The sequence below is a fragment of the Loxodonta africana genome, chromosome 4, assembly GCF_030014295.1.
Source record: "Loxodonta africana isolate mLoxAfr1 chromosome 4, mLoxAfr1.hap2, whole genome shotgun sequence".
Lineage (NCBI taxonomy): Eukaryota > Metazoa > Chordata > Mammalia > Proboscidea > Elephantidae > Loxodonta > Loxodonta africana.
In genome coordinates, this window is record NC_087345.1 from 139,036,421 (window position 1) to 139,056,767 (window position 20,347).

The following is a 20,347-nucleotide window of genomic DNA, read 5'->3' on the forward strand; positions in this document are numbered from 1 at the left end:
TGAGGGAGAAAGACCTGGTGATCTGCTCCCATAAAGATTACAGCCCAGAAAACCCTATGGGGCAGTTTTATTCTATCACATGGGGTCACTATAAGTTGGAATTGACTTGACGACCCCTAACAAGAACAAATAGAGAATAGCCCTTCAGATTCACCTTCTGCTAAGGAGCTACAGTGAAAATTCTAGGGATGCTACCCTCATCCTCAAACATTACTGAGTGCTAAATGGTCTTTCTGCTATATGATGGGGATGAAAAGTCTCCACTTTTGAAGGTTTTCAGTGAAGTGGGGAAACAAGACTTGCATTCAAAGTAAGTCTTGATGTACCAGTAGTTGGTACAGACAGTACATTCTACTAAAGCTCTAAGGAGGAAGGAGTTGCTAAGGGCTAGACTGATCCAAGAAGGTTTCAGAGAACCTGAAGTGGACCTTAAAGAAAAGGTCAAACTTGACCAACTAGAAGGCAAAATGTGCTGGAGAACAGCAAACAAACTCATGTTAGCTGGTGCAGGTTTCATATGTTAGGATAGGTTTTTGGAAGGCCTTGAATTCCAGATTAATAGTTTCATTTTAATCAATAAGGACTGGGAAGCCATTAAACGTTTTTGAGCAGGTGTGTGAATGCATAACAGATTTTTATAAAGATCGTCCAGTTGTTATGGGGGGGTGGCTGGAGTCTGGGGGGCTAGGACCCTGGAATCGGGGGGAGGCTAGTTAGGAAAAACTACAATCATTCAGTAGAGACTACTGGATATCTAACCAAATGTAGCAGAGAGAAGGGAAAGCATAGCACACAATTCTGGGAACCTCTCTCCTGGAGGAGTATAAGATTCATTGATTTTCAAATGTCCAAGAACATGTTTATCAATAACTTCACTTTCTCCTAGTTCCCAGACCTTAAAGAGAGTGAAAAGCAAATCTACATATTACCTGCTGAGTGACCTTGGGCAATTCATTCTGCTCCTCTGGACCTTAATTATCTTAAAGTCCCTAGGTGCAGCAAATGGTTTGCCCTCTACCCATGGATGAAGCCCTGGTGCCACAGTGGTTAAAAGCTCAGCTGCTAACCAAAAGGGCAGCAGAAGAGCTCAGCTGCTAACCAAAAGGGCAGCAGTTTGAATCCACCAGTTGCTCCTTGGAAACCCTATAGGGTCACTATGAATCAACATCGAGTCTACAGCAAAGTTGAGTTTTGAGGTTTTTTTTTGTATACATGTGGCTATAATCCCCTTTGGGAATGGGTTTTCTTTGTTATGTTAATGAGGAAGAATTAATATAGGGTGTGTCTGGAGTCAATTTCTTCGGAGATATAAAAAGAGATCAAGCAAGCAGAGATGGGGAAGATAGATGTCATGTCACAAGATCACCATGGAATTACCCACTGCCGTCCAGTCAATTCTGACTCATAGCGACCCTACAGGACAGAGTAGAGCTGCCCTATAGAGTTTCCAAGGAGCACCTGCCTGGTGGATTTGAAAGGCTAACCTCTTGGTTATCAGCTGTAGCACTTAACCACTACACCACCAGGGTTTCCCACCGTGGAATAGAAGCTCAAAAGAGATAAGGACCTTCCTCCAGAGCCAACAGAGAGAGAAAAATAAAGCCACTCACTTGTGGTATTGCTGTTGTAGCAGCTCTAGATAACTAAGTTGCCTTGAGTTGGATTGACTTAATGGCAATGGGCTTGGTTTTTTGTTTTAATGCTGCTTTTACTTGTCCCAAGGCAGAGAACTGGAAGGCAGAATATCTTGATGTTTTCATCTGCAAAGGGGAGTTTCTTTATTTTCTGGTTTTTAATTCTTCTTCAGAACTCTCGCAATAGCTATTCCATCCCATTCTCGGACAAATTTCTTTGCCCTAACAAAACCGTTTTGATTCATCTGAACTCCAGATTCCTGGGTTCTTGGGATTGGGTGACCCACCCAGGCCATCTGCCCTTAGGTGTCCTTTTGATCTTGAGCCTTTAGGAACCGTTTTCCTAAAGTCACCCTTCAAGTCAAACAATAGCCTAGTAAGCAGTTTAGCAGACATTTGGCCTTAGGCATTGAGTTCTTTTAGAGAATTATCTGTGAGTAGTCAATTTCCACTCAATGGCAGTGGTTTTAGTCAATTTCCAGGCAGGAACCCCCGTGTAAGCATTTAAGTTTTTGACTGCCCCCGGGGCCGTATAACTTCCCTAGTGTCTTTCTGAAATGGTTGGGGATGAAGGGTCTTCAAATTTGACCTGGAAGAAGCTGCTTTGGGTGAATTAAGTATTCACTGCTTCCCAAATAATATCATGTCTACTCTTGTTATCTCAAGTAGGGAGTAGGGACTGATGGAGGCTACCAAAGACAAAGCCTGTGGCGTCACCCCCAGCCTCCACTTCTGTCTGGAGAGCAGCAAGTGCCTCAGCAGTCTGACCCTCCGGTACCTCCGTTTCCCTCAGTCACACGAAGACCAGATCTTAACTAGCCCCCTCTCACATCCCACCCACCATCATCTGCCGGCGGTACCACGGACCAACTGATGCCAGAGCAATTCTCTGGCTCCGTATCTTGCTATCCAGGTAGGCCAGAAGGGGCTCTGCCCCTTCCCTCGGCTTCTCAGGGGCGGAGCCCACCTGTTCCCCTGGGGCGGGGCCTAAGCGTGGGCGGGACAGGTGGGGCGGGAGGTTTTGCCGCGAGCTGGGAGAAAGAGCCTGAGCTGAAGGAGGCTAGAGGAGAGGCGGGCTGGCAAGTAGGAAAGCCTCCTTCTGGGGTTGTAAGAGCGAGCAGGAGGGAGGGAGGGAGGGAGGCAGCAAGCCTGCGACTGGGGAGGCGTGGAGCGGAGAGCCGAGTGCTGAGCTGAGGACATTCGCAGGAGGAGGAGCCGGGCTCTGCTCCTGGAGAGGACCTGAGAGCTGGCGGGAGGCGCCCGCGCAGCCTGAGGGACCCGTTGCGCACGGAGCATGAGCCGGCGCCCCGCTGGAGACCGGCCGGGAGAGACGGCTTTGGGTCAGCCCTGAGACGCTGGGCTGGGGCTGGGACTCTGTGCACCCGGGGCGCTGGGCCCGGCAGTGGGGCGGGGGCTGGGTGGGGAGCAGCCCGCGTTGGCAGAGGCAGCCTCTGCGCAGCGCCATGGGGAGCCCCCGGGCCGCGCTGCTCTTGCTGCTCCTGCGCCCGGTCAAGCTGCTGCGGAGGCGCTTCCGGCTGTTGCTGGCTCTCACCGTGGTGTCGGTGGGGCTCTGGACTCTTTATTTGGAACTGGTGGCGTCAGGCCAGGTCGGCGGGAACCCCTCGAACCGCAGTAAGTAGCGCTAGAGGGAAAGGGGGAACGAGGTGGGAGGAGGCAGCACTGGTCGCTCCCGCGTTGGGGGTACCCTCTTTTCATCCTCAGATCCGATTTCCAACTCGTTTTTCTCTCCAGGTGCCCGGCGCCGCCCCGCTGCATACTCGGGGAGAGAAAGGGGTTGCGGGGGGAACTTCTGGGGCCAAGCGCCGAGCTTTGGACCCCGGGCCTGCCCGCCGGGCCATGTGGGGCTGGGGCATCTTAGGGGCTCCTCGCTTCTCCCCTCCCGCAGCACTGGGGAGAGAGGCTCCCCGTTCGGCCCGCGGAAATGTTGGCTGAGACTTGGGGCACCTCCACAGCTCTAGACTTTCAGCACTCTGAAGAGAAACGCGCAGTCCACGCGCGGGCTTGGGGTTTGTGTCTGGGATGCCTCTGCCGTGTCCACCCAGGCCGCGCGCTCCAGTTCGCGCGGCCCAAACTTCGCCCACAGCCTTCTCTATGGCCCACTCAGTTTCCTCTCGGGCTGGGTCTTCTGGGGCTCTTTTTTTAAGGATACCTCCGAGAGCCACCTCTCGTCTCTCTTCCCACACGCTACTCCCCTCTCAGCTCCTCCCTCTTCCTCCAAATCTCCTACCTCCTCACTGAGCCGTCCCCTCTCCTTCTAGTCTTGGCCACCCCCTCCTGCTAGTTCTGTGAAGCCCCCTGCGAACTCTGCAGAAAATACCAGAACCTCCAAATCCTGCCCGAGGAGACAATGGACAGCACAGCGAAAGAGGGTAGATTCCTATTTCTGGTTTTAATCTATCCAAAGCTACTTAATTTTTCTGTGCCTCAGTTTCCTTTTAGGAAACGTTCCCATTTTACTAAAACAGGCATGGCTGAGGCTGATTTTCAATTTACTGTTGAAGGGGCTAGCAAAGTCAAACTCTTGACAGTTTCAGGGATTTCAAAAAGGTCAATGTAATAGCCTGAAAAAGGAGTGGAGAAACTCCCAGAACAACCAGGTGCCCTTCCTAAGCCTGAGGGGCAGAGATACAAAGTTCTAGAACATTGACTCCCATGCTTTTACTTCCCCCTTTCTGGAAACTCAGAATGGCTGATGAGTGTTAACCCCTCTGCCCAGAGTTGGGTGTGGTGCTTCCCTCCTCCTGTGGCTGAAGAGAGGGAATTACTAGGGGACAGTCTTGAAAATCAGGCTGGTTCAGGCTGGAGAAATATATTTATGTCCTAACCTCTCTCACTCTGTGGCAGTGGATATTATTCTGGTTGAGTTGGGAGGCAGGTTCCAATCCTGGCTCTGCCACTTAGTAGCTGGGGAATCGTCACCTTCACAGGTAAAACAAAGAAGTCAGTCCACATAATCTCCAAGGCCCCTTTCAGCCTGGACACTATGATTGGTATGATCTGCACTTACAATTTCCATGGCCAAAGAGCTCAGCACATCATAAGGAAGGCTATACTTTGTTCCCCAGTTCTAAGTGGTAGGGTTCTTTCTTCCCGACAAAACGAACAAAATCTGCCTCTCCAAAGCTAGTTCTTCCCTCCTCTAGACCTTTCCTCTGGAAGACATAGAATGAATCTACTCTTCCAAGCCACACCCCTCAGATAGGCCCACGTAAATGAGTATATGCAGGTGGGAGACCCTGGGAGGGATCTTCCTTTTCTCCTCCTTGGGACACCCCTTTCCCATGTGGCCACTATTTTGTTAATGTGGTGGCCAGTGGGAAAACAGGAAAGTGCTTGCTTTGTGACCCTTGTACAGTGACCCTTCTCCCCCAACAGAGCTTTTTCCCCAGTGCACTTTCCCCAGAGACCCTGAACCAGTTTGCCATCATCATAACCTAGCACTCTGGCTCCTGTTGGCTGTCTCATCATGAGCCATTAATCCTTATGTCTGTTGTGATTCTCTCCTGGATGAGTCTTACCTCCCTGAGTGACTTTCCTTACTCTTTGTTTCCTTTTCCAAAATGATCCTTCTCCAGAAAAATGTTCCCTGCTTTCTGTTCCAGAACTGGCTGTTTCCCTAACCATCGTTATTAACAAGAGTCTGAGTCTAGGCCCTGATGGATCACTTGATTCCTCTTCTCACCCTTCTAGGACCCTGAAACCCATGTGCTGTGCAGGGTGGCTTTTCATGCTGAGCTGTCCCATTGCATTCTACCTTTTTTCTTGATTTTCCTTTTGGAGTGAGTTTTAGACAGGCTCTGGCTCATTACTCCTTGTCTCCTATCCTTTTTTTTTTTTTTTTTTACAGAATGATAGACAATTTTCTTTTATGTGAAACATGAAGTAGGGTAGGGACTAAGAATATATATTTATATTTGCCGAATTTCCTTAAGAAAACTCTGGAAATATACACAAGATACTTATAATGTATTCACCCTTTGATTAGAGGGGTGTGTCTCCCATCCTTTTTTATTGTTAAGTCCAGACATGTTGCATCAAAGTTTCCTCTTGTCCTTTAGGTCCGAGCTCTCAGCTTGGAGCTATTGCTCTAGAGGGAAACAGGGAAGAAAGAATTAGGAAATGGAAAGGTAGGCAAGGGGTTGCTAGCATTCCCTCCTCCACACCCTGGCATTCTAACAGCAACCAGGGTAGTAAAACTGCCCCTCCCAGGACTGTACCCATGGCCTTGACCACAGCAACCAGAGCCTCATCTTGGCTTTGCTTCCCAACAAGTCACCCTGCCTCCTTTTTCTGGAAATCCCTGCCAATTTACTCCACCACCAGTTTTCCTGTCATTTGAAAGGCCAGCCTCTTTTACCAAGGATCTTTAATTTGCCTGTCCCTGTGTGACTGGTGCATTGATCTAGCGCTAGAAGTGTATGGAGAGATGGCAGTCACAAACTCCAGGGTGGTAAAGTAATGACAGGGGAGCCGGCTTCCTGCTTTATCTTCGTGGAATAACCAGTAGTTTAAGATATAGATGGTGTGCAATTTGGGCTCCATATGTAGAATGAGATGTGACCAAAATTGGAGTAGCTTCAGAGAAAAACAAAATCATTAATGAGTAGAAACTGGGTCCTCTGTACAAAAGAATTAGGGTTGTGCACGTACTCATTTAAACAAATATTTATTTAGCGCACGCTTTGAACAAGGCATTGTCCTAGGTAATTTTGAGGACATAATGATGACGAGGATATGGTTTCTGCCCTCTTGTAGCTTTTATCTAGGAGGGGACTAAGGTGCATATATAGAACAATTATATAAAGTTTTACAAATGTAGAACAAAACAGTGCTGTGAGACTTCTGGATGGGAACACAGCTCCTTCATGAAAGTGGTGGCAATTTCAGGAGATCCCGAAGTATTGGGAAGATTTTGATGGAGACAGAAAGAGAAGGCGGGAAGAGGTGGAACGAGCAGCATAAATAGACAAAAACCAAGAGTCAGGAAAATGCAAGTATTTGGGAATGTTGAACAATAGGGTTTGAAGAGGGTGTGAAGGAGAATATAGGCCGGTGCCATATCATAGAAGGGTTTGAATAACAGGCTCAAAGGGTTATTCAGTAGCTAACGGGAAGCAGTGAAAAGTTATAAAATAAAAAGGAGCCTTGGTGGCGCAAATGGTTAAGCACTTGGCTGTTAAATGAAAGTTTGCAGTTAGAAGCCACTCAGCGGTTCCTCCGGAGAAGAGACCTGGCGATCTGCTTCTGTAAAGATTACAGCCAAGAAAACCCTAAAAGGCAGTTCTACTGTGTCACATGGGGATGCTGTGGGTCAGAATCAACTCGATGGCATCTAACAACAGCATTGTAGAATGGAACACGCATGTGTAATAGTAAAACTATTGGTATAGGATGGTGGTGCAGGAACAGGGCCCTGAAGGTACCTTGCTGTGGCCCAGCATTAACCCTTTAGCTGCTGGGTCATGAAGCTGTCCTCGGGGAGGAGGGGTCAGGGTGGTAGTGGTCCATTTACAGGGCCTGAGGCAGTCACTATTTATCGTGTGTGTAGAAGCATTTCAGTATTTTAACAACAGGTACAGCTGTACTAGCATGTACTGGCTGAAAAGCAGCCCCAGGAGCAGGCTATTATTGGACTCCATCCTGGCAGATTTTGATGTTATACTCATTTGTTCAGATTGGATTAGCTAAGGTCCTGCCTGAAGACAGATCTGGACTAAAATGGTTTCTAGACTCTTTGCTCTACTTGACCTACTGCTGGGACCAACTGGGTGTCAAAGCCAAGAGATCACATGTGGGCACAGAGCCAGGGCAGAGTGATAGCCTGCGCCAGCCTCTTTGTAGATCTCCCGACGCTGGGTCTGGTGTGTTCCTGTTTAAGTGCCAGGTTTACCTGCTGAACCCTGAAGTGTTCTCAAGCCCAGGAACCTAATGGGCTTGAACTGCCTTAAATTTCTATAATCTCTGGTTAGCCCTTGTGATTTCTAATTGACTTTGAGTCGGCTGAGAGAGGCACGCCCACACATGTGAGGCGAGCATTTCAGCTCTGGGGTCACCACAGCCGTTCAGATTTGGAGAGAACACAAGCCCTCCGTAACAGAGGTAACTCAGGGCAGAGCAGTAATCTGAGACGCAAGCGGGGAGAGAAGGAGACGTGAGTGAGACAGATGTGTGGGCAGAGGAGGGATGGTGTGGTGGCTTAGAGTTGAAACTAGGAGCAGAGGCAAGTGGAGAAGGAAAGTACAACGCTCATGTGCTTCATGTGGGCTGGGCCTACCTGGCTGCCTCTCTTTTGCATGGACCCTCTGGCTTCTTCTCCCATGTCCTACTTGTAACTCTTTGCACTGACATTCTGGTCTCCAGCCGCTGCGTGTATCTTCAAATCAGTATTCAGTTCTGGGCACATACTATGCACTCAGATAAATACCTTCTGGTTTTGGATGGTTGGCTCCGAATTTCCAAGCACCTGATATTTTCCACTGGCAGATACTCTGTTTGTCAGTGACAGATCCAAGAATAGAACCTGGGAATTCTTGCTCCTTGTACCATAATACGTATAAGCAACAATAGCATTTACGCACAAACACAAGGGATAACAATTAAACCAGTTAATGCTTATTTATTATGTGTGTTTTCTTTGGGCCTAGCAGTGTACCAGGAATGCAGTGTGTGACCATGGCAGACTTTACCCAGGTTTGGTATCTTTCGTTTCTCTGGTCTCTTTAGTCCTTGTTCTGACGTGGCCAGCAGAGTCTCAGCAACACCAGTCTGCCACCTCCATCCTGCCAACACCCAGGGACCCTGGGACTGCTGAGTCCCATGTCATCAGTCTGAGCTGAGGTCCCATTTGCCTGCTTGGTTATAACTGTGCTGGAGCTGCCTGCTGCTCCCTGTCCTGGACGTTGTTCAGATTCCTGCCCCAGCATGGTTATAATGGCTTTGCAGCCCAAGCTCTTCTGAAGCAACCACTTCTGTGCTGGTTTCAGGAGAGGCTAGTAGGTGTGCAGCAGTAATTTTCCAGGCCACGGGGCCTGGCCTTGCCCTCCAGTGCTGAGCTTTATGGAGCAGAGCAGAGCTGCTGCCATCGCAGAGTTTGCTTTGGAAGGGGGCCTAGAGACTGTTCTTGGAGCCTGCCACTCACTGTCTAGTTCTCCTCTATTGAGTTCCGTCAGTCTCAAAAACTACCCTTTTATTTTCCACGAGCACTTTTCCTTATATCTGAGGAGGATGAGGTCTAAGCTGGGCTAGCCATACAATTTGAACTTTCAGGCAACCTTTGACCTTGTGGTCCACATCATTTATTTATATTGGCCAATATAAATTGAAAATGTTACTGGAAGAGGTAAATCGTTTGGATGGTGTGTATAAAGGGTATTGGGCTGAGTATGTTATATATTCTGAGCAAAGCATGATGGATAAAAAAACCGCAAACCAAACCCATTGCCACTGAGTCAATTTCAACTCACAGTGACCCTATAGGACAGAGTGGAACTGCCCCATAGTGTTTCCAAGGCTGTAATCCTTTTTTGGCATAGAAATATTTGTTTATAAGATGATCATCCATGTGATCCATAATATGCATACATTAATGATCGGATACAACAATCTAAATGAAAGCAGAAAATTAATTTTTTTTTTCATAGAGAACGAGAGAACTCCAAATTGAAAAGTACTATTACAAGGCAATGTTTTATGTGGGGAAGAAATGAATAATAAAAAAATAGGAAACTTCGGAGATCATTTTGATGTTCCAGTTTGACAGACTCATCATACATATAAAAACTTCTGTCTTAAGTAATTAGAGGGTTTTAAACATACTGTGGATATTATCAAGTGAAATATTCTAAATAAGGCATTTTGATAACATTCAAGTGTAACCAGGTGTGTTCCCTGATACTTGAAGCTCATTAATTTGCAAAATGTGTTTCATCTCATTCCTAAGAACTCTTATCTCTTTTTATTTTTTATTGTGCATTGGGTGAAAGTGTACAGACCAAATTAGTTTCCCATTTGATAGTTTATGTATAACCTGTCCCATGACACTGGTTTCATTCCCCACAAATTTGTCAGCACTCTCCCCATTTCCATCCTAGGTTCCCTGTTTTCATTTGTCCTGATTTTCTACCCTGTCCTGCCTTCTCATCTTTGCTTTTGGGCAGATGTTGCCGTTTTGAGCTCATATAACTGATTGTCCTAAGGAGCGCATTCCCCTCGGATGGTGGTGTTTATTTTATGGGCCTGTCTATGAAAGGTGGTCTCCAGGGATGGCTTCAGTTCCAGTTCAGAGGGTGTCTTAGGACTGTAGTCTTGGGGGTTCCTCGGGTCTGTCAGACCAGTAAGTCTGGTCTTTTTCGTGAATTTGATTTTTTTGTCCTACAATTTTTCTCCCACTCTGTCTGGGATCCTCTGTTGTGACCCCAGTCAGAGTGGTCAATACTGGTAGCCAGGCACCATCTAGTTCTTCTGGTCTCAGGGTCATGTAGGCTGTGGTTCACATGGTCCATTAGTCCTTTGGACTAATTGCTCCCTTGAGTCTTTGGTTTTCTTCACTCTCCTTTGCTTCAGGTGGGAAGAGACCAATAGTTGTATCTTAGATGGCTGCTCAAAGACTTTAGGACCAAAGATGCTACTCACCAAAGTAGGATGCAGAACTTTGTCTTTATGAACTGCTGTTGTGCCAATTGATGTAGATGTCCCCTGAGTCTATGGTCCTTAGCCTCTGAGCCTAAGGGCTTCGTCCCATGAGTTGTTTGGCTGTGTCTAAGAAGTTGCCCTGACTGTGGCCCTAAGGCTGTAATCTTTATGGAAGCTGACTGCCACACTTTTCTCCCTTGGAGCAGCCGGTGGGTTCAAACCACCGGCCTTTTTGGTTGGCAGCCAAGCACTTAACCACTGTGCCAGCAGGGCACCTTCATGACAGATAGATCTTTAATTTTTTTTTGTTTTAACAGAATCTTAGTTTTTAAGGAGTGCTGTTTATATATAGAAGTATCTACCGTTGTTGTTGTTGGGTACCATTGAGTCAATTTTGACTCATAGTGAGCCCACGTGACAGAGTAGAACTGCCCCATAGGTTTTTCTAGGCTGTAATCTTTATGGCACTATAAAAAAATAAAAATCTTTATGGGAGCAGATCAATAGGTGTTTCTCTCATGGAGCCACTAGGTGGGTTTGAGCCACCAGCCTTTCAGTTAGCAGCCACAGACTTACTCTTGTGCCACCAAGGGTCCTTGAAGTATCCACTAGATAAGCAAAAGTGAATATTCTTTTTATTCTTGTGATTTTTGAAATATGTAGGTTTTTTTTTTTCATTGAATATATTTCTTAATGACAAAATTCCTGATGTTGATCAACTTTAAAAAAAATGCAACACGTAAATTATCCTTGTGGTCCTCTTTGTTATTTTTTAAAACATTTTATTGAAGTGTATTATACATAAAGTGCACATGTAAGTGTACAACTTGATGAATTTTGAGAAACTGAGCATACCTGCATAAGAAGCACCCTGATGTAAAATCAGAACATTATTAGCACTCTAGAAGCTCCCTTTGGGCTCCCTTTCAAGTATCGCCATCGGCATAGATTAATTTATTTCTTACGCTTTAAAAATAATGCATGTTTATTATACCAGAAGATAGCTGTGTTTCTGGGCAGCATTAACTCCTGTAAAATTACTTTTTTATGCTTTAGGCACCCTAATACAACTGATGTCAAAACTTAAGGAATGACCAAGGAACACCAATGTCCTAAATGCTATAAAATATAGCAATATGGAATTTTCCATTAGAGCTGCTACAAGAAAGGAATTGAACTGTTGCTTATTCTGTGTATGAGAACACTCCAAAAATGTTTTTCTGGTCTTGATATTAGGAATAGCTATGCTTCTTTTGAGCAATTGGTTTGTTTTAATGTTTCTTGGCTGTGTAAATTGTATAACTACTCAGGGTTCCTAGGTTACTAGAAAGCGTAGAATTCACATTTTTTGTTCACTTGGAGAAAAGTGTAAAGGATTTTATGATCTGCATTTTTGTATCAATTTTATGCCTATACCTTTTTCTTTTTCCTCCCATGACTACTTCTAATTTATGTCATCTTACAGTCTATGGTTCTTATAAGTCACTTTAATTTTTTTCTGGACTGAGTCAAGGCACAAAGAAATCAATAAAAGTACACATGGTCTACAGAAAAGGATGAAGCAGATATTAACCATTACCTATAATCCCACTACTCTGGCCTAAAAAAAAAAACAAACCCACTACCATCATAAAAAGAAAAAATAAAGCATAATTAGCGGTGACAACCAGATGCTGGATTCTGTAATACCTTAAGCAAAAATTTTAGATTAAAAAAAAAAAAGCTGAAAATTATTTTTCTGACAGTCAGCCAAGAAGGCCAAAGACCTAGAGTTTGTCCTGTGAACACCTGCCACCTGAAGGTTTGTGAGGAAGCCCCTCAGATCAACAGGGGAGACCGTGAACATAAAGATCTATGACCACTGCCTGACTTGAGATTATAGATACAGTCACTTGCATTAGAGATCCAAATCAAAAAGTCCAACTCCATTGCCACTGAGCTGATTCCGACTCATGGCAACTCCATGTGTTACAAAGTAGAACTGCTCCATAGGGCTTTCTTGGCCATAATCTTCAAGGAAGCAGATCGGCAGAAAAGTGATTAGTAGTCAAGTGCAAACCATTTGCACTGCTCAGGGACCTTTCATTGGAGATCCAGCACCTTCTTTTAAACTGTGTTCTTGTTGTGCTTAGAAGAGACTGCTTATGTCCACTCCATAGCAGGTGAAATCGTGCTTTGTGAGGACCTGGAAAGAGGGTCCAAGAATGGGAAAGAGGAAAGAAAGTGGGGGTGGGAATATAGAAATGATATTCCAGACAGACCAAGGATTTTACATAAAAATGCTCAAGAAATTGAGTGACATGTGTTTTCCAGTTTTTATTTGCTTTGCAAATCTTGAATGGCTGCAAAGGTGCTTCATTTTAAAACTTAATACAGAATGTTTATGGAGCATTGACTTTTTTTATGGGGGACTGAGTAAGATGAAAGAGTTAATGGTTCCTGAAAAAAATTATAGAATTTGAAGGCAGAGCAGGGTTCAAATCCAAGCTCTATTACTCACCAGTTGCAGGGCCTTATATGAGGTCCTTATTCCTTTCTCAAGTCTCAGATGCTTCATCTGAGCAATGGGGTTATAATACTCTCCCTATAGGGTATTAATAGAGAAGGGCTATACTTAAGACTAAATGAGACTTAGTGAGCCTCCCTAGCACATATTAGGGACTCAATCAATGTTGGTTCCCATCTCTCCCCACTCAGAATTTACAATCTCTTAGGAAATGGAGAGTAGCTGGGCAGGCAGGAGTGGACATGTTCCTCAGGTGACCCCTTTGCCAGTGCTTCTCAAACTTCTCAGTCCATGACATAGCTACGTCCAGTTCCCCAGCAGTCACTAGGCCACCAATGTCCAGCACCTGCCACCAAATACATTATCTAGCACTGTCTCCATTTTTCCATTACCATCCCAGGCAAAGATTTGCATTTGTAGGGGTATGATGGTGGTGATAAAAAGTCAAGGATATTGCTGAGAATGGGAGACATTTTGGGGATTTACCAGGGCACAAAAGCACAGGAATTGGGAAACGATGGCCCGTCTCTCTGCTATGTACTCCCAAGTACACTCTGAGATCTTGAATGGTAGGAATGGCAGGCAGCATTTGGGTTTAATTCCTAGCTTTGTAAGTGACTTACTGTAGGTCCTTGAGCAAATCCCTGCTCTTTTGAGGACCTCAGTTCCATAATCTTTGGAATGGGATGCCTCTTTCAGGGGTAGTTTGGAAATTTTTTCATGTCCGTGCTTAATAAAGGGCTAAGGGGGCAATCTTTGGCATTCTGGCACTGGTCTTTCAAGACTCAGTTGCTTGAACTGAGAGGTGGCTGTCATCCCAGTGCTCCTGGCCACTTGGCCTCCAATGTCATCTCTGACAATGTGGTCTCCATACAATCAGTTGCCTCAAAGATTAAAGGTCTCACTGCTGAGATTTACTTACAAATCCTCTGATCCACTCCTTTCCACCCTGCCTGCCAATCCTGGGTTCAAATGGGTGCATGCAGGTATGTGTATACATGCCTCCTCCCTCCCTCACCAACCAGCTGATTTCCTGACTCTGCTCACCACCACCTCTGAGTCAAGGATTGACAAGGCAGACTGAGAATGTTCAGAATTTCCTGATAAATCAGGGACAAAATGTAATACATGCTCTCAGTTCTTGGCTCTTCATCCTTTCTATTTAAGCTGAGTCCCAAACCAAACCCATTGCCGTCAAGTCGATTCTGAGTCATAGCGACTCTATAGGACAGAGTAGAACTGCCCCATAGAGTTTTCAAGGAATGCCTGGTGGATTCGAACTGCCAACCTTTTGGTTAGCAGCCATAGCTCCTAACTACGCCACCAGAGTTTCCTTTAGCTGAGTAGGCCTAGGGAAAAGGGAGATTGGGATGGGTAGCACATCCCAGGTGAGTAACTGCCAGCAGCAAGGGCAGGGAACATTGCACAGGCACAAAGAATGGGTAGAGAAATTGAGGGAGCAACTTCTACCTTACTTTTTTAACTTCAGTGACTATTTTTCATATCTATAAGTTTTATTTGGTTCTGTTTCAAATTTGTCTGGTCCCTTTTTTTCCCCCATAAATTAATTTTGTTGTTCTAGAAAATCTACATAGGAAAGCATACACCAATTCAACCAATTCTATGTGTAAAATTCAGTGACATTGATTACATTCTTTGAATTGTGCAATCATTCTCACCCTCCTTTTCTGAGTTGTTCCTCCTCCATTAACATAAGCTCACTGCCCACTAAGGTTCCTATTTAATCTTTCGAGTCGCTGTTGTCAATTTGATCCCATATAGATAGCTCTTAAAAGAGCATAATACTCAAGGCAGATATTTTTTACCAGTTAAGCTAAACTGTTATATGGTTTTAAGATGACTTTGGCAGATATTTTTGGTTTAAGGTTTAAAGATTATCCCAGGGCAAGAGTTTCAGGGGTTCAGCCAGCCTCCATGGCTCCAGAAAGTCTTGAGTCCATGAGAATTTGAAATTCCGGTCTGCATTTTCCCCCCTTGATCAGGATTCTTCTATGGAATTTTTTATAAAAATGTTCAGTAATAGTAGTTGGGCACCATCCAGTCTTTTGGTCTCATGGCAAAGGGAGGTAATTGTTCTTGGAGATAGCTAGTAACACATTCCATATCCTCTTCCTATTCCTGGCTGTCCTTCTTCCTCTGCTGCTGCAGGTGAAGAGACCAGTTTTTATGCATTGGATGGCCGCTTGCAAGCTTTTAAGACCCCAAGCACTACACAATGAACTAGAAGGTTGACCAGAAGCACTAAACATGTGTTAGGCCAGTTAACTGGAATGGCCTATTAAACCATGAGTCTAGTCCTTTTCTAAATACTACGTTCTTCTGTTTTTAATAATTTAAAACTATTTTATATTCTTCATCTAGTCTGTTATCTAAAGTTCCTGGGGTGAAGAGAGTCTGCTGACTCTTACTTATGGTACAGTATTTCCTTATGTGTTTTGTAATATTGAGATTGTGAGTTGGGTTTTATCGGTGGGAATTCTATGGGTTCTGGGTTGAGGGTATGTCCCTCTAGAGAATTTTTATTTGATTCTGCCAGATACCCCAGGTACCAGTCCAAGACCACATTTTAAGTTAGTTTTTCAATTTGGAGACTCTTGGACATGCCTGTAGAATAAATATGAATCTAAAACCTATACGAGGGTATGCCTGTGGCTATAAATTCTCAGGAGAGACTCTTTTTTTGTAACCATCCAGAGCCCAGACAGACATTCTTGTAATCTTTTTGTACAGGTGGGAACTTTTTATTTTTTATAGTTTACTTTTTCACTGAAGATATAACCCTTCAAGAGACCCAGCTTTATGAGGAGTCTCACTTCTCTTCCTCATGTGGATCTAAAGCCTTGTCTTCTGTCTGCACAGCCATTAAAACCCAAGCTGCATAGTTACTACCACTGACAAACTAAGGGACTACCAAAGTGCTAGCTTCTGCTTGCTGCCCTAATTTTCACATTAGTTTCTGGTCCCTGGATATTTCCCTCCTTTATTGACGGTTCAGTTATGTATATAGAAACAAGTCTGTTATATTTTATTGTGCGTTTCTTAGTATTCTGCCATGGATATTTTCCAAAAGGAAGTCCATTGGTGTGGATTTCTAAGACCTCCTCCAGCTGTAGCAGTCTGATTATTAGAGTGTGTATGTACACACACACACTCACACACACATAAACAAAAATGAATATTTCTATTTAAGGAAATTAACATAAGCAAAGTAAAAGTTTAGGGAATACAAGTTCTGTAGTGAAGAGCTCACATGAAGTAGATGAGGTGAAAAGGTGGTCACAGCCTGATTGAGGTATCTCTGTGTGCTAGGCTGCTGTTGTGGATTGAATTGTGTCCCCTCAAAACATGTATTGTAAATCCTAACTTCTGTGCCGTGGAATCTTGGTGGCATGGTGGTTAAGTGCTACGGCTGCTAACTAAAAGGTCAGCAGTTGGAATCCACCAGGTGTTTCTTGGAAACTCTATGGGGGTCAGTTCTACTCTGTCCTGTAGGACCACTGTGAGTTGGAACTGACTTGTCAGCAATGGGTTTGGCTTGGTTTTGGTTTATACCTGTCCTTATAATGCCATTTGGGAATAAGCTTTCTATTATGTTAATGAGGCAGGATTAGTGTAGGGTGTGTCTGGAGTTAATCTCTTACAAAAGATAAGTACAACAGATTAGGCAAGCAGAGACTGGGGAGGAGAGATGCCAAGCCATATGAAGATCACCCAGAAGCAGGAGCTCAAAGAGACAATGACCTTGCTCCAGAGCCGACAGACAGGAAGCCTTCCCCTAGAGCCAGCATCCTGAATTCAAACTTCTAGCCTCCTAAGCTGTGAGAAAATAAATTTCTATTTGTCAGGGCTACCCATTTGTGGTATTTCTCTTATACCACTTAGTTATCAGCACTAGATAACTAAGACAACTGCTAAATTTGGACTTGGTAGGCAGCAACACATTTTTTTAAGCAGGCATTTGATATGATAAAGGCAGATTTTTTTTCATCCACCAACTCTTACTTTAATTCTTCAATCATTTGTTGAACACCTTTTATGTTCTAGGAACTGTGATTGTAGGTAGATTAAACTCTTGGAAGTTTGTAGAATGGCTTGAAGATAGACAGACTACTTGGGTGGTTGTTGCAATAATCTAGACGGTGGGCAATGAATGCTCAGCTGAGAAGCATGGCAGAAAAAGGCTGAGGCACATTAAAGAAAGAAGTGACAGAATTTGGTAGTAGAATTGATGTGGAAGGCAACAGAAAAAGCACTGTCTGAAATTCTGGGTTCATATATGGTTCTCTGCCTATACTCTGTCAAGCTAATTTAAATTAAGGGCCCCACTGGTGCAGTGGTTAAGAGCTCATATGCTAACCAAAAGGTTGGCAGTTTGAATCCACCAGTCACTCCTTGGAAACCCTATGGGACAGTTCTACTTTCTGTAGAGTTTCTATAAATTGGAATTGACTCTATGGCAGTGGGTTTAGTTTTGCACACCCAGGATCTCAAAAATGTTCTCATGACAAGAAAGTGCCTTCATTCCGCCCTGTACTTCTGTATCTGGGGTTTGGTGGATGCTGTGCTGGTCCTGAGAAGAATACAAAGGGAGGAGGAGAAGGATGCTTATTCATTCAATAAATATTAAATGAACACTCATTATACATCAGACAATATTCTAGGTATTAGGGACATAGCAGGGAACAAGAAATTTAAAGTCTTTGCAGACATGAAGTTTACATTTCTGGAGAGGAAGAGACAGATAATAATCACAAAAACAAATAGATAAGAATTCCACATGGTGATGAGTTCTTGGAAGAAAATGAAGCATGGTAATGGTACAAAGTGCCTGGATGTAGGGAGAGAGAAAAGATTAGCTGGGAGGGTGAGGGTTGAGAAAGCTCCTTAAGCTAGGTGGGCTGTGGGGAAAGAAGCTCTCGGAGGAAGTGATGTTCCTAAAACAGATAATCTAGTTGATTCTGACTCATGGACACCCCATGTCTGTGAGAATAGAACTGTGCTCCATGGGGTTTTCAGTGGCTGATTTTTTGGAAGTAGATCACCAGGCATTTTTTTCTGAGGTGCCTCTAGGTGAACTTGAACCTCCAACCTTTTGGTTAGTAGTCCAGCATGTTAAATGTTTGCACCAGCCAGGGGCTCCAATTTAAGGGCAGAAGAGATAATTAGGTACCAAATGTGTGTCAGGATTAAAAGTGCCTCAGGAATTCAGAGAATGGAAGGTAGTTAAGAAACCAAAAAACAGACAAAAAAGCCCACTGCCATCGAGTTGATTCTGATTCGTAGTGATCCTATAGGTGCAGAGTAGAACTGCACCATAGGGTTTCCAAGGCTGTAAATCTTTACCGAAGCAGATGGCCACATCTTTCTCCCACAGAGTGGCTGTTGGGTTCAAACCCCTGACCTTTTGGTTGGCAGTTGAGCGCTTAACCACTGTGCCACCAGGGCTCCTCGGGAACTGGGTGTAAGAGGGAAAAATGTAGAATAGGATCAATGCACGTTTGCCGGATGAACATCTCCTTCCTACCCCCTCCCCGAACCCACTGCTGTCTAGTCAATTCCGACTCCCATTGTCCACAAAAACAATGTCCTCCTTTACCTCCCTGGCAGGTGTAGAGACAGCCTCACAGACTGAGTTTTCTACTGGGAGAACCTGAATGAGAGCTGTTGGCTAAGGCCTCTGGGCCTGGGGAGAGACTAATGGTGGTGGTTTTCTCTTCATTAGAAACCTGGATTACAAAACCAGGATGGGGAAAGCCAAAAAAAAAAAAAAAAAAAAAAAGCCCGTGCCGTTGAGTCAATTCTGACTCATAGCGACCCTATAGGACAGAGTAGAACTGCCCCATAGAGTTTCCAAGGAGCGCCTGGCAGATTAGAACTGCCGACCCTTTGGTTAGCAGCTGTAGCACTTAACCACTACACCACCAGGGTTTAAGAGATGTCCTATTTATTGAAAGCCCAATTGGAATTAACCTCTGCCTCCTCTATCTCTCACAGTTTTTTTTTTTTTTTTCGGTACCTCCATTAGCACACTTATCAAAGTCTGCCTTGCATCGGAGTTATTTATGTCTGTGTTTGTCTTCCCACACGAGATTGAATTTCTGGCGGGCTGGGCCTGGGTGTTTTTTCCCCTTTGTCTCCCTAGCAAAAAGATTTTTAACCTTTTGTGGATCACATACACCTGTAAGAGTCTGATAACAGAAACTGTGAACTGCCTCCCCAGAAATTCTGCCCTTCTCCCATATATTTTACTGGGATTCCCTGGGTGGAGCAGATGTTTAAATGCTTGACTGCTACCCAAAAGGCTGGCTGTTCGAACCCACCCAGAGGCATCTCGGAAGACAGGCCTTGCAATCTGCTCAGGCCACAGCCTTCAAAACCCTATGACCACAATTCTACTCTGCACACATGGGGTCACGAGTCAGAATTAACCCAGTGGTAACTAACAACAACAGCATATATTTTACATACTATTTTTGGGAGGCACACAGGCTCCTGACACCTGTTCGTGGATCCCTAGTTCAGCACTCTGCCTGAGTGCTTTGCCCATGTCTGCCCCAAGCTAGTGGAGTGGTCAAGTGCTACGGCTGCTAACCAAAAGGTTGGCAGTTCAAATCCGCCAGGCGCTCCTTGGGAACTCTATGGGGCAGTTCTACTCTGTCCTATAGGGTTGCTATGAGTCGGAATCTATTCGACGGCAGTGGGTTTGGTTTTTTTTTTTTTGGTTTGCTACATGCTTAAGTTCTTTAAGTTTGGTTGACTTGGGAATGTTGTTCCAATTAAATCCCTTTACTCTTGTTGCAAGGGACAGGTGTTAGGTGATAGGAAGAGAGTCAGGAAGCAGCACTGCTGATAGGAGATGCAGAAGCTCTGGAACCAACCATCCAGAGAGTGTTAGCTTCACTGACCCTTCTTGCCCCTGGGGGCCTTCCCCTCCTTGGGCTGGTCTTCTCTCAGACTCTCTAATCTGCCTCTTTGCCTTTGCTCATGTTGTTCTCTGTCTCATGAAATCTGCTTGTCTTTCAGAACTCTGCCCATCCTTTAAATCCCATCTCTTCCCTGATGTCTCCCTCAACTATTTCAGAACAAGCTGGCCTTGCCCTTTTTGGAATTTTTGTTGTACCTAAGTTGTCTGAAAGTCACAGTTGAGTACTTACTTTCTTTTATTCCTGCTTTACCTGGCTTAGTCTTGTGTCTCCCAGCTAGGTCCTTAGAGAAGACAAAGATGGCTCCAAGGTGTCTGGTCAGGGCAATTTGCTTACCCCTCCAAACAAACATTGATGGAGTGCTTGGCAGAGGCATGCGGATGGTTAACTTAGAATTAAGTGGGCACAGCCTTCATTGTGCCCTTCCTCCATGTGGACACAGCCATCCTTTCTGCCTTGACTTCTGGAGTTGCTGTTGTGCCATCTGCTAGCCTCTTTACTCCCATTTTCATTCTTCCTTCGTTTATAGCGTAGTGATCAAGACCAAGGCTCTGAACTCAGACTACCTGAGTTTGAATTCTGGCTCCAATGCTTACTAAACAATACTTCTG

At 44.7% G+C, this 20,347-nt stretch overlaps 1 protein-coding gene across 1 annotated transcript in view; it reads left to right on the plus strand.

Annotated features, from left to right (window-relative positions):
- Positions 1–3,097: 3,097 nt before the first annotated feature.
- B4GALNT3 (beta-1,4-N-acetyl-galactosaminyltransferase 3) overlaps positions 3,098–20,347 on the plus strand; it is a 124,802-nt gene continuing 107,552 nt past the window's right edge. Inside the window, exon 1 of the mRNA XM_064285189.1 lies at positions 3,098–3,266. Within this exon, the coding sequence (XP_064141259.1) occupies positions 3,098–3,266 (169 nt within the window). The remainder of the gene's footprint in view (positions 3,267–20,347) is intronic.